Source organism: Gymnodraco acuticeps, unplaced genomic scaffold, assembly GCF_902827175.1.
Source record: "Gymnodraco acuticeps unplaced genomic scaffold, fGymAcu1.1, whole genome shotgun sequence".
In the NCBI taxonomy this organism is placed as follows: Eukaryota; Metazoa; Chordata; class Actinopteri; order Perciformes; family Bathydraconidae; genus Gymnodraco; species Gymnodraco acuticeps.
The window spans coordinates 672,566-685,401 of record NW_022992059.1 but is presented as its reverse complement, the minus strand read 5'-3'; the positions used below and the strand labels follow the sequence as shown (position 1 = coordinate 685,401).

General features: G+C 42.6%; 1 protein-coding gene across 1 annotated transcript; it reads right to left on the bottom strand.

The window, feature by feature from the left end:
- Positions 1 to 736: 736 nt before the first annotated feature.
- Positions 737 to 11,075, bottom strand: LOC117537027 (protein FAM171B). The gene is made up of 8 exons (XM_034202197.1): positions 10,847 to 11,075; positions 8,822 to 9,055; positions 7,627 to 7,719; positions 7,053 to 7,211; positions 6,097 to 6,267; positions 4,814 to 4,930; positions 4,601 to 4,724; positions 737 to 4,326 (listed from the first exon to the last, which is right to left on the bottom strand). The coding sequence occupies exons 1-8, from the start codon at positions 11,073 to 11,075 to the stop codon at positions 3,126 to 3,128; spliced, it is 2,328 nt and encodes a 775-aa protein (XP_034058088.1). The 3' UTR covers positions 737 to 3,125.
- Positions 11,076 to 12,836: the final 1,761 nt, after the last annotated feature.

Here is a 12,836-nt window from a genome sequence, read left to right as displayed (position 1 = left end):
AGGCACTGCTCAATCCACTCCTAAGGCCACCCCCCAAGGTCCAAGTTAACCTTACATGTTTCCATGACCCTGACTGTTCAGTGTTTGTCACTTAGGGACTTCATGAGATAAAATAAAGGCTAAAGCTCTAAGGGACTTTCCAGAACATTTACATGTCATGTAACATATGTTTCATCGTGGGTACAAACATCTGGGTTAATATCTCTATAACAATTACACAATTTACAAGATGGACATCCAGTAGCAGTTTAGCGATATAGCAGCCAGGTGAAGGTATAATAAAAGGTGATATGGTTACCCACTTTAGTTCCACACTGACGATCCTGAGGAAGTCCAACCCCTTCCCCCTGGATGGACATGTCATTTATGACATGGTTGTCCAAGCCCCCACTTGGAAGTTGGCCTCCTGCCTTTCCAGTGACTCTGACCAATAGATAGATAGATATGTTGTTATAGGAGCAGTGTGTTCAACATTAAACTACATACTACAATATAAAAAATTCAGGATAATTAAAAATGTTCTTAAAAAAGGTAAAGAATACTGCAGTAGCAGGAATATAGGCTTAAACTATACTGTATATACATATGATAGTATACATGTATACACATATATACTATCAGCTAGAACTGGAACTGGTTTGGTGGAAAAGGGGCCGTTCAGAGAGAACCCATGCGCTGGAACTTTTTGGAGTCGTGATAAACACACAGCAATTTGAATAATGAAAAGTCTGCACAATGTTTGGTATCAAGTAAGTTTATTAATTTAGTGCACAAAAAGGCAATACTAATAACACTACCATAATCACAGAGGTAAACACAAGAGGTGCCCATTTTGGAAGAAACAAAAGCCCACAAGGTTCAATGGGTCGACACAAGAGGGGCACACTGGAGAACACATTCAAATCAATACAAATACATTCAGCGAGATCACTTTAAAACGGGAGTGGCAGTACATCAGCACAAAGAGTTCACAAACTACTGTGTGCTGTGTTTTCAAGCTGATGGCTATCAGGAGAACATATTTTCATTTGTAAGCATACTGAATGATTAAGTGCTCCACTTGTTGCTACATTTAAAAATCACAAAGCTCAAGCTTGTTGTACCCTCCCTGTTAAAAGAGTCTTTAGGCTAACTTTAAACAAATCATATGGATGACTGGTTTAAAAACCTTCACCGAAACACACCTCTCAGACTTTGAGATGGAAGAAAAACGGCACAAAACAAGTGAAATCACAGCCACATAAAACATGAAATGTTGCTTTACTATATACATACAGAAGAACACATGAATGTAGCTACAGAATCCAGCCTAATACACAAAGTGAACTCATCGGGGAACATTTTTACAGTTATACGGAAGACTGAATATGGCAAAACTGTTAAGAGTTCCATTTTAGATTTTCAAATGATGGTAAGTAAATATTGCTCGTAAAACCGCTTTGTGGTGACGTTTTGCCAAACTTTATCATGGATGACCGGTGTCAGTGTTCAGATATTGTGCTGTTGCCGTAATAGAGTCTACAAATGTAGCTCTTTGTGCCAGTGTAACAAAAGGGCACATATTAAAGTGTAGTGTGCTTTATTGGAATCAAAACTAAAGCTGACAGATGAGAATGGCAGACTTCTTTTTTAAAGTAAAATCCTTCTTTATACAAATTGGTTGTTAGTAGGTTACACGTCAAAGTTGTGTTGTTAGAATTGTCCTTTTAACAAAGCGTGTAGTTTTAATGTTGAACCGTTATTCACTGTACAAAATATTATTTCAAAAAATCCTTTAAAAAAACGTTTTCTTTCTACGGTCATACCCAAAGAAAACCCCATGGTCAGGATGTATATATATTTAGGACAAAGTATTAAGAGGTTTGGGAATACATGCTGGAAACTCCAAGGCACCAAATGAATTGAGTAAAGTGTAGAGTTGTTGTTTTCAAAGTGTCTGAATCTGCTGGGCTTCTGGTGTGATTCATAAATTGTGATAATCGTAGTCCTGGGGTATTTTTGTTTTATAATCCCTTACAGTTGGCAGCACAACACTGAGTCTCTTTCCAAAACAATGAACAGTATCATTCAGTCCCCAAGTAATCAAACAGCTGATGAATAAAGCTGTAAGTTAGTTACAAAATATTTTCATACACGCGAGGAAACATTCATTTTCATGCATTCTAAAGTTATCGTGGCCTAAAACCTTAAATATCAGGTGTTAAAACTTCAAAGTGGCAGCTTCACAATGAATCCAGTGGAGTCAGTGAGAGGTGGAAAGTTGAAGATAGTTCTTAAGAAATCCAATATAATGAGGCCGAATGATGACAACATAATGTCAGTAAGCTAGTGTATCTTATTTATTAACAGCAGGCATTTATGGTGAGGATAAGTGCACTGTGTCCCTCCTGCAAACTCACCGGATTTGACTAAATCTAGACAAATACTGTGCCCTATGTGATCATATTTAATGATGACAGGCAGCAAGAAGGCACCCTCTTTAACGCTGGGACTGGAGACGGTGGGATGTGGTGTTCTCACGGACATTTAGCTGTGAAGAGTCTCGCTGGTGATGTTCAGATTCAGGAGAAAGGTGGTGCACACACTCCTAAAACAGCATTACGATTAAACATGATCCTGCTTGTTATCTTGAGCTATGCATTCTTTGGCAACAATGCCTGCGAGAGCTCATTTTAAAGACGCCATGTGATGAAAACAGCTCAATGTGACATTTAAAGGTCACCTATTATACTGTTTTTCATCAATATATCACAGGTCTCAGATCTATACAGAACCTGTCTCTGATTGGCTGAAACACCAAACAGATCATTGCAGCATTACCCATAATCCCCTCTGTTTCAGCCCTGTTTCCAAAGTGCTGATTCTCTGTCTGTTACTTTAGATGAAAATAAGGAGCCCCTCCCCACGCCCCTCTGAGAGACATTTGGTTACAAAGAACTCAATGGTGCTCTAGGAGGAGATTCAGGACAAAAAGTGAGCAAATCTTTTTTCCTGAACCGTTCAGAATCTCTTTACACAGAGGGGACACATGTTTATGTATAAAATACATGAAAAAGTGGATTTTGAATAATAGGTGACCTTTAAATTAAGCATTGATGACATTTTTTTTTAATGTTTGTCATGCTCTAACTTCTCTTGGTCAGGGGTCTCCCCTCGCGGACGTGCTTTGCGCTCCTCTTTTCCGTCTTCCCCTTCTCTCTCACCTTCCTCAGGCGGCGTGGGGGGGGCGTCCCTCTGGACTCGCTGTCCTCCTGAGCGCTGGACGTATCCATCCCGTCTCGCTCCTCGGGGATATTCGGAATGGCCCCGCTGCTCCCGTCTAAAATGTTCCTGAGGTAGGGGTCCTCGGGGGTGCAGGTGGCGGTGGTCCCGCTCTCGCTGCTGCTCAGGTCCTGCTCTTCGCTGTAACGCCCCCCCCGGCTGCGGTAGGGCAGGGAGGAGGCCCGGATGGATCTCCTGTCGCGCTCCATCTCGCGGACATTGTGCTCGTTCATGTCCACCCCCGAGTCCAGGCTGGTGTCGTTGCTGCTGTGGGGGCGGAGGCGGCCCTGTAGCTCGATGATGGAGTGGCGCACCGTGGCGGCCGGTTTCCCCTCCAAGGAGACAAACCAGGCGCGGGATTGAGACTTCCCCCGGGTCAGCTCCAGCAAAGTGCGCTCGGAAATCCCCTGCAGCTCGCTGGGACCCCCGTGCCCCCCCATACCCGCCGCCTCGTTCAGAGTCCCAGGCACGGAGACGGAGGACTCCAGCGGGTTATTGTAGCGGCCCCACATAGCGCCTGGAGGAGGGGTCTCAAGAGGCTGGGGGTCATCTTGGCTGCTCTGCTGGGGGCTGCTTCCACCTTTGGGGAGTGTCTGGGTGTAGTTGTCTTTATCAGGATCTGAGTGAGCGTCGTTGCGGGGGAAAGTGGCCGACTTGCAGTTTTCCGGAGCCTGGATGATAGCCATGTGGAGCAGCTTATCTTGAAAGAAGTTTGTAGAGTTCATGTTGGAACGGTTCTGCTCCGACTTCTCCCGAATCCGTGCCACCTCGTCACTGTTGATGTAGTGAGAGGGCTGCTGGGAGCCTTTGATCCGATCCAGAGCGATGTTCTCGTACAGGGCGGCCCCCGGGCGGCCCCCTGGATCCTCCACATAGATGTTGTAGTTGGCTTTATGCCTCGGTGTGAGGGAGGGGTCGCACTGGACACTGCAGGAAGCCAGGCTGTTGTCGCCAGAACGGAACAGCAAACCCTCCTCCATGTGGGTGGAGGTGGTTTGGTCTTTCTTCACCACTGTGAGTTTGGAAAAGCGTGCTCTCCTCCTAGGCTCTCGATAAGCACCTCGCCTATCGGAGGAAACAGAGATGAATCAGGATGGAATACAGGATCTTTCCACTTGTTAGGACAAACTAATGGCAAGTTAAAGTGTTAAGATTTCCCCAAATACATTTTCTAGTTATGTCTCAATAATAATAAGACAACTGTAAATAAGAGTTTTTATATATAGTGCATAAAATGTACTTCTGTTCATAAAATAATGAAGTCTTACTAAACAAGTAATGTAACATTTGTTTTTTTAAACTGCATATTGAAGGAAGCCCTTCTGAGCAGATCTCTTACCCGCAGTGACATAGCAACAAGGAGAGACATCCGATGACAAGAGCCAGCGACGCTCCCATAATTCCCATCATCAGGTAGGCGTGGTACGATGTGAAATCAAAGGAGCTTCCATGCCACAGGTAACCTAAACGCAGATAAAAACATAGACATGAGAGATCTACTAATACAAACGTCTCAATCTGCATTTGCAGGAGTTTGTGAAGGAAAAGGTACCGTGTGACGAGGGAATCGGGGCGGCGATCCAGTATCCCAGATGGGAAGCAGTGTAGGTCCAAACCAGCTCGTTACCTTCTGCTTTCACTATTCCCAGACCCTGATTCTCCCAGGCACCTGTTGGAATGGAACAGATCATTAAAGGTCTCCTATTATAATATTTGTATATATTATACGTCTCAGATATATAGAAAACATGTCTCTGAAGTGTTTTGCTCAAAACACCAAACAGATTGTAGCCATGCCTCATACACAGGGGTGCACATCACTTTTTTGCCCTGGTTCTCAAAGGAGCACCTGGAGATGTTGCTTTGTGCGCATCCTTAAAATGAAAAAAAAACGGACCTTTTGAGGGGTAGGCTACTTGACTTTATGAACGGGGGGGGGAGGTGTGCTAGTGAGCACGCAGCAGGGTTTCTGTGCGGAGCGCATAAAGCAGACCCTTAACGCGATAGCGAGGGGTAGAGCGAGGGATCGCAGATGCCGTCGTGCTCGTGGACGGATTAAAACAATTAAACCTAAGTAGCTCGCTAATTATATACTCTGCTATCTTACCAGTTCTTATGCAACTCGCATCTCTCTCTCTCTCTCTCTCTCTCTCTCTCTCTCTCTCTCTCTCTCTCTCTCTCTCTCTGATCCGGTGATCTTTTTTAGCGGAGGGTGCGCACCAGTTATGTGCAGCACTGCTCATACACCTCTGTTTCAGCCCTGTTACAAAAGTGCTGATTCTGCTGCTGGCCACGCCCCTTTGGAGCTGCTTCTGTGAAGAGAAGGTTGTCTACCAGCAGAAACTCAGCTAAATGCTGCCCTGGTTAAACGCCATATTATGTTCCAAACCACATCAAGGATTATTTCTGAAACAGTATGGAGCTCAAATGCTTTCTCTCTCTCGCGGGTTTACCACAAGGTGAGTTCCTTTTATATCCTGCTTCTTTACACATATTCTCTCCAGCACAGCATTAGCTCTGAGTGTTAGCGATGCTTGCTAATGTAAACACAGACCATATTACTTCCAAAATATTCTAAATATAGCGTGCATTCAAGCGGATATTGATTTTGAACTTCTTTCTGTTTCTCCAAACTGAGGACGTGCCACCTGCCACAAACTAGTACCCCATATAATCCCCCTTAAGCAATCTGAATCATCCCTTCTAAGTGTACAATATTGACAGATGCTATGTTGTTTTATGTCATCATATATGATCCTTTTTGAGGTTATTTTTCTTGTGATTAGAATTTTTTTTACATCATTTTGTGTCTTTTCTGTTCTCTTTTATCCTCACCTGTCTTTACATTGAAGGCCCAGGCTGGCACGGTGTCAGAGGCCCTCAGGCGGGTGCTGTGTCCCAGGGGGAGGCTGATGTGAATGGGCCCTCGAACCTGGAGCTCCTCACCTTCAGAGTACAGCAGGATATCCACCGCTGCCACCGCCTTCAGCTCGATGCCTCTCAACACTTCACACACAGGAAGCAGTGATCCAGTCAGAGGACGTTCACATGGTTACATTCTGATCTGAATTGTTTTACATTATAGTTTGAAAGAATCTGCTTCATTTAAAGATGCTGGCCCTTTGTGCCCAACCAAGTCTTTAACCAATAAGAACCCACGGTGACACAGACGTTACATGACATTTAAATGTTCTGGAAAGTTCCTTATACAGTTGTAGCCTTTATTTTATCTCATGAAGTCCTTAAGTGACACACTGAACAGTCTGGTGGGTCATGTGATTTTGTGTTCCCATAACAACAAGTCCAAGATGTTGTGACTAATGTGACAGAAATAGCTACATTTCAAAAGCTTGTTTTTTGTTGCTTAAGGTAAGATTCAAGCAATTCAAGAATTATGATGCTTACATAACATGTCCTTTATTACATTTAACATTTCATGATCAAATTGATATGAAACAAATGAGATAAATATGATTAGTTAATTTAGCTGATTCAATTATATTTAGTTAAAATATTCTATATTCTTCAATTTAAACAAATGTAATCAAAAAAATCATCCTCATTAATTAAATTATAAATAAGAATTACTTTACCATTAACGCTCAAAGTGACATATCTCACTTTTCTGCCACTAGGGGGGGTTACTTGTCAGAAATGTGTTCTATGTGGTCTATTTAGTCTAAATGTTGTTCCCCATAATTCTCTCCGAAGTAGAAATGGGTCTGGATTCTTCAGGGACAATTGATTAGAAACCAGCTTTAAACAATAGTAAGGCTTTATTTAATGCTCACATGATTTTTGGCTGATGAGGCCGGGGGTGCAGTTGGCACAGTCTTTGGCTAGGTGGTGCTGTGGAACAGTGAGGTAAGCCGTCACCGAGGAGACGTTGCTGTTATCGGACTTGGTGAGGAGGCTCTTCGGGAACTGGACCTTGGGTTGGGATGAGCTGTCTGTAAAACATGAAGGCGTTTGATTACATCTGGACACAGTATGTTTCCAATGTGTAAAGTGCTTCTGATGTTGTTAGACCATATAGATGAAAGATAAGTGATAATATCTATTTAAAAAAAGAAAAAGACCAAAGGATGTTGGTGGCTGAGAAACAAAAACAGTATCATAGTTCACCTCTATAGTCATATTAGTGGCGACTGTGTCCTAGTCATATTTAAAATGTAGATATGTGTGCAGTTACTCTGCTATTTCTTTATTTAGACAATCAAACCCTTCAAAATGAAATTGTAAAAATCTAAATTTCAACCGGTTTTAGCTTCGTCAATTCACAACAAAATGTGAATCAATGTAAATATCTTTCCTCAAGGAAACCTAAAATGGAGCTGGTAGAGTGAAGGGGTTTCTGAAACTCACCAGGTAACTTCCCGGTGATGAGGACGGAGTCTTGGTACAGCCAGATGTTCCCCTGACTGTGAGGGAGCAGCAGCAACGTCACAGCAGAGAAGACTGCAAACAGAACACACACTCTTCATTATACAACCTTCCAAATGTCTTTCTAAGAGACACCATTAAGAAGAAGACAGGAATCAAACGTCATCTAGAAATAATCCTTTGACAACAAACATGGAAAGAACAGATGTTATGTGTATTTTAAAAGTGATTTAATGAGTAAGGAGAGAAGTATTTGTCATTCTCCAGTTTGTATTTCATAAGACGAGCTGTTTATGTAGATCTGTAACACCGCCAGCAGGTGGCGATGCTACCTCCTCTCCTGAGGGTTCGGCAGAGGGAGGCGCCTGTGATCATGCAGAGCAGCTCTCCAGATGACACTCTCTCATCATCCCCCCTCCTCCATCTTTGATGTAAACACCACCTCCTTTCTTTTTCTGTCCATTTCAGAGAGGAAGTGGACACGGACAATAGACCCGCGGCCCTTTTCTCTTCTACACCAACATGAGATCTGGAGCCCCCACCCCCCCCCCTCATGTGATTGGGCGCAGGACAAAAACAGTTTGCTAAGGCAGGAATATGTCCCTCCCCCCCCCCACACTGGAGTCAGACACATGTAAAGAAAGCCAATCCAATGACGGGGGTCCCGTTACACTTGAACATAAACCGCTCCGTCGTGAACAAACCTCTGTGACACGCTGTGTGTTGTCGCAGACACTTCATTCATCTGTAATGAACATAAATAATGCAGGTTGCTGGCATAAATCACAAATGGCTGCACAGCCTATTTTACAATCGGACAGTTATAGTGTTATGTAACCTTTAACGGACTCCTACAGTAATATAAAATAGTGTTTGTGGAAGAGAAATGCGTCCTTGAGCAAAACGTTTTCAATTGAGTCCTAGAAAGAGCTAAATGGCTTGATTAGGTTTTAGTTTGGTCCGATCGATCCTTGTTGGAAAATCCTCTTCACCAGCAAGGGGGGGTCAGGGTCAGCTGTGACCTTGGGGCTGGTCTGGATTCAGCGATTAGCATTTTAGCAGAGAAGCCAGATTCAAAGGTAGAATAATGACGACATTTGGGCAAATCTTTCCCTCAGAAATCTGACATATTCTTCAATAGCCAAAGGTTTTTATAAGTTGTTGTGGGGACACTCACTGGGTCTCTTGCTGGAGCTCCAGGGCAGGGGGCTGGGGACGTAGCCCTCCATGTTGCCCAGCAGAGTAAGGCTGAGGCCTGGGCTGTACGCCACCCACAGCAGAACCTCCCCCCTCTCCCCCGTTCGGACGGAGCTCCTCAGGGTGTGGTTTAGGTAAACGTCCACTGAAGCCCCCGGCAGCGCCTGGCGGGTCACCAGGTCCCTCACCAGGACCCTCAGGGCAAACTCGGGCTCTGGGGAGAAAATGCCAGGTTTTATTAAAGCAACCAAATGTACAAACTTTCTATTACACTGTCAAAATCCCACAAGGAAATCACTTGTATTAATCAGAGGTGGAAGAAGTACTCATCTTAAGTAAAAGTCCTGCAATCAAGATGTTACTTATGTACAAGGATAAGCATCTAAATATACTTAGAGTACCAAAAGTAGCCATTGTGCAGATTGGTCCATTTCAGAATAATATATATGATATGTTTTATAATGATTGATCATGAAAGTGTTCTCAAAGCTGGTAAAGGTGCAGCTAGTCTGAAGTACTTTGTATACTGCAGGGTAGCTGGTGGATTTACTCCAGGTGGAACTAAAGTCTGATTCAACACTTGATTAGATTTCACATCATTCATCCAGAGAAGTAACTAAAGGTATTAAATACATGTAGTGGAGGAAAAGCACCTAAGTACAAAGTAGCACATTAGCTACAGTGCAGATGTGGCAATGGAAATCACAGGCTCCTCTAACAGAGCAACATGAACATACATAGGACATAAAACAAATCAAACAGATAAAATAGTGCAAGAGAATTTTTGTTGACAGTACAGTGCTTGAGTAAATGTACTTAGTTACTTAATAGGTTGGTACGCTGCCTGGCTGCTAGAGTTAGAAGTACTTGGTGTGTCTTTGCATGTGTCCTATCTGTATGCAGAGCAGCCTCAGCCACTTCCTCTCAGCAGCAGCTAACCTTTCTCTCACCATGAAAAAGTGATGAGGCAGGATGCGTCTGGATGGAAATACACCACAAGCGCCATGTTAGACCTTTCCACTTTTTATTGAGTTTCAGTCTTTTTCTAATCAGAATGCACTTTACCGTCTTATTGAAGTAAATGACTCGGGGAAAGAAGCTTGATTCCAAAGGTTTATACATGAAATGTCCCTGCTGTTGTTGTTCTTGTAACGCACTGTAATCTTTATCAGTATGGTGATACTAAGCTTAATTATATCTCATGTTGGCTGTCACTATATTGTTGTATATTGTACACTGTTACATTCATACTTTTTATCTTGTTATTCCTATGCATATTTATATATTTATACATACACTTTTATTCTGAGATTTTCAAATGCAAGTCAGCTTGTATTTTTTTTACAGAATTTCTTATGCTAGTTTATATCTTTGTTTGTATGTATATTTTTTAATATTCAGGTGTGGAGAGCTGAGCGTGATCATTTGATTGTACAGTGCAAACTGCCTGTTTTGCTGTATATATGAATCTTGTCGTGATGTGTAAATCTGACACTAGTAACACCACAGCCGGGGTGACTAGACATGTCCTTTGTTGTTGTTGTTTAATATGTAAATCCACCATCCATGCTGAGTTGTAAACAACACCCATCAGTGAGCACAGGTAATACATCACCTGCTCGGACACAACGATCAAACCCTAATCCCCAAAACTCCACATTATGCACCCTAATCCTATTAGCCTGTTGGCCAGACTCATTTTCCATCCATACTATATCCATTATGTTGCCGCTGGAGAATTAAAAGTAATTAAATGGCATTTTGGCTGAATTTATAATGTATTTTATAGACACAATTACAGCATGTGCCTCAAAATCATCACATAAAGCTGCAGCACTTTGATGAAAAAAAAACCCCAAGGCAATGAAACAATATGTTTAAAACAAACATCATGCTCTCCTCCACGATCCAGTTATGAGTCACACTGTTTCCTGTGTTGTAGCTCATTTCCATTTCTCCCTAACAATGCCTGAGTGACGGGCAGCTCCTTTCTGTTTTTGTTTACCTTCTATCACCGCGGTGGTGCTGGGAAACCTCCCCGGGGCGGTGGGTTCGGTGGCGGACTGCTCTCCGACGACTGCGACGGTGAGGCCATTGTCCCCGGGTGAGGAGGAGGGCAGGCCGCCGCCCTCCTCCGCTGCTCCCACCGCCTCATCCAGGCAGGAAATCAGGAGCAGCGACGGCAGAAAGAGCAGCAGCGGCAGCGGCAGCACGGAGCGTTCAGCAGCGGGCATGGCGAGAGCAGGCTCACCGACATACCGGACCGAGAGACTCGAGCTCGGGGGGAGAAGAGGGTCCAGCAGTGTGTGCTTATCCTGTAGGCCTCACCCCTTTCATGGCTCCTCTTAATGTCGGTGCGCACTGAGGGGGGAAAGCCCCGTGGAGAAAGGATGCGCTGGTGCTGAGGCTGGGCGTGTGAACACAAAGATCGTTTATATTAGGAAGATGTGTCACGCGTTAAATAAATACAGTACATGCTCATGTTTTTTTTGCACAGAATGTACTCACACTTCCTCATTGCATTTAAATCTTTAGTTTTAAAAACTGCAGCTACTTTGCCCACTTTAAGAATTGAATAGAATATATCATTTTGTTGGTAGTACTCTGTCAAAATCAAAAGTCAAGACAAAGTCAACTTTATTGTCAATCTTTCAGTTTGTGTACAGACAGAGATCGAAATACCGTTTCCCACAATCCAGAGGAATACACAATACAAATATGTATACATATATACACACAATCAACATTTGTACCCTACATATGCTCACATATAAAGTGTTCTTACTTATTTAACTTTTTAGGCTACTGCATATATGTAGGCTATATATAGATATACCATTCATATTTGTTGTTGTTGTGTCATATTTTAACTATTGCTTTGCCTTGTTAACATGCTGCTGTGAAAGCAAAACAAAATAAAGTAATAAGACGAAATAAGAGCCGCTGAATTGTACTCCTTAATTATATAGCTCGTATGTATTTTATTCCAAAAATGCATACAAATACTTGCATATGTGTGGAAACAAACTGTAATATCATCTAAATTAAACAGCATGGGCAACAACAGACATTTTTCAGTCATATTGTTCAAATTCACTGCTTTTTCTCTCTTTTATAATCATTGTAATCCATCATTTGTTTATAGATGTTACATTTGATCAATTTGACGACCATTTCTGTACCAGGAAAGATTTACAGAGTGAGAGGTCCCTCAGTCTAGATAATCTTTGGTGAGAGGGGAGCTGCTGTTACCTCCTCGTGGTCTGTCTTTCGCCCTGTCAGTCGCGGAGATCCCTCCATCCTAGTTTTATCTCCTTGTTTGACAACATTGGAAAATCCTCCAATCAGGACACATAACAAGACTGATGGCCAGACCATTTTTACTTGTCAAGTCTACATTAAAACATTCAGTAAATAAGTCATAATCAGACCTCAAAGGTATTCAATCTGACTAAATGTAAACATATCTTTAAAGTAACAGCCCAGGCAAGTCGATACAGATTGATTGAAATGTGTGTAGGGTTCCTATTTCATGTTTGAAAGGTGTTCACCCCCTGTCTCATGTCTGCTTCCTGTCTCTGTGTTGTCCCTCCTGTCTGATTGATTTCCTGCCCCTGTGTCTCAGCTTGTCAGCAATGTGTATAGTTTGAAATGCTCAGTTCTTCACTTCTTTATACAGGTGGAAATGTGGAACTTGCTCTACAACGCCTGCTGAATCTGAGCATGTGCAGTTACATTTTAGAGAGCGTAACTAAGTTGTCTGTTTTAGAGAATATATATTTTCCACATGGCATGACATTCAATATTTGTTCATCACACGAGGTGTCAAGACAGATGCAGGGCTGAATATGAGCGACTATGAGGCACATACAGCAGTGAGTGTTTTTGTTGTTGTATGAATTCATTTGTAAAACTTATGGTAATATTGTTCATGAAAATAAATACTGGTGTATAATGTTTTATGCAATCTTTCTTTTCATTCTGTCATTGTACAT

Bases quoted from the DNA above. Each gene is read 5' to 3' on its own strand.
- LOC117537027 (XM_034202197.1), bottom strand. From the start codon at position 11,075: ATGCCCGCTGCTGAACGCTCCGTGCTGCCGCTGCCGCTGCTGCTCTTT. The intron at 9,056-10,846 runs GTAAACAAAAAC...TTTTCTCCCCAG, and splicing joins CACCACCGCGGTGATAGAAG to AGCCCGAGTTTGCCCTGAGG. The intron at 7,720-8,821 runs GTGAGTGTCCCC...TTCTGTTTGCAG, and splicing joins GAGCTCCAGCAAGAGACCCA to TCTTCTCTGCTGTGACGTTG.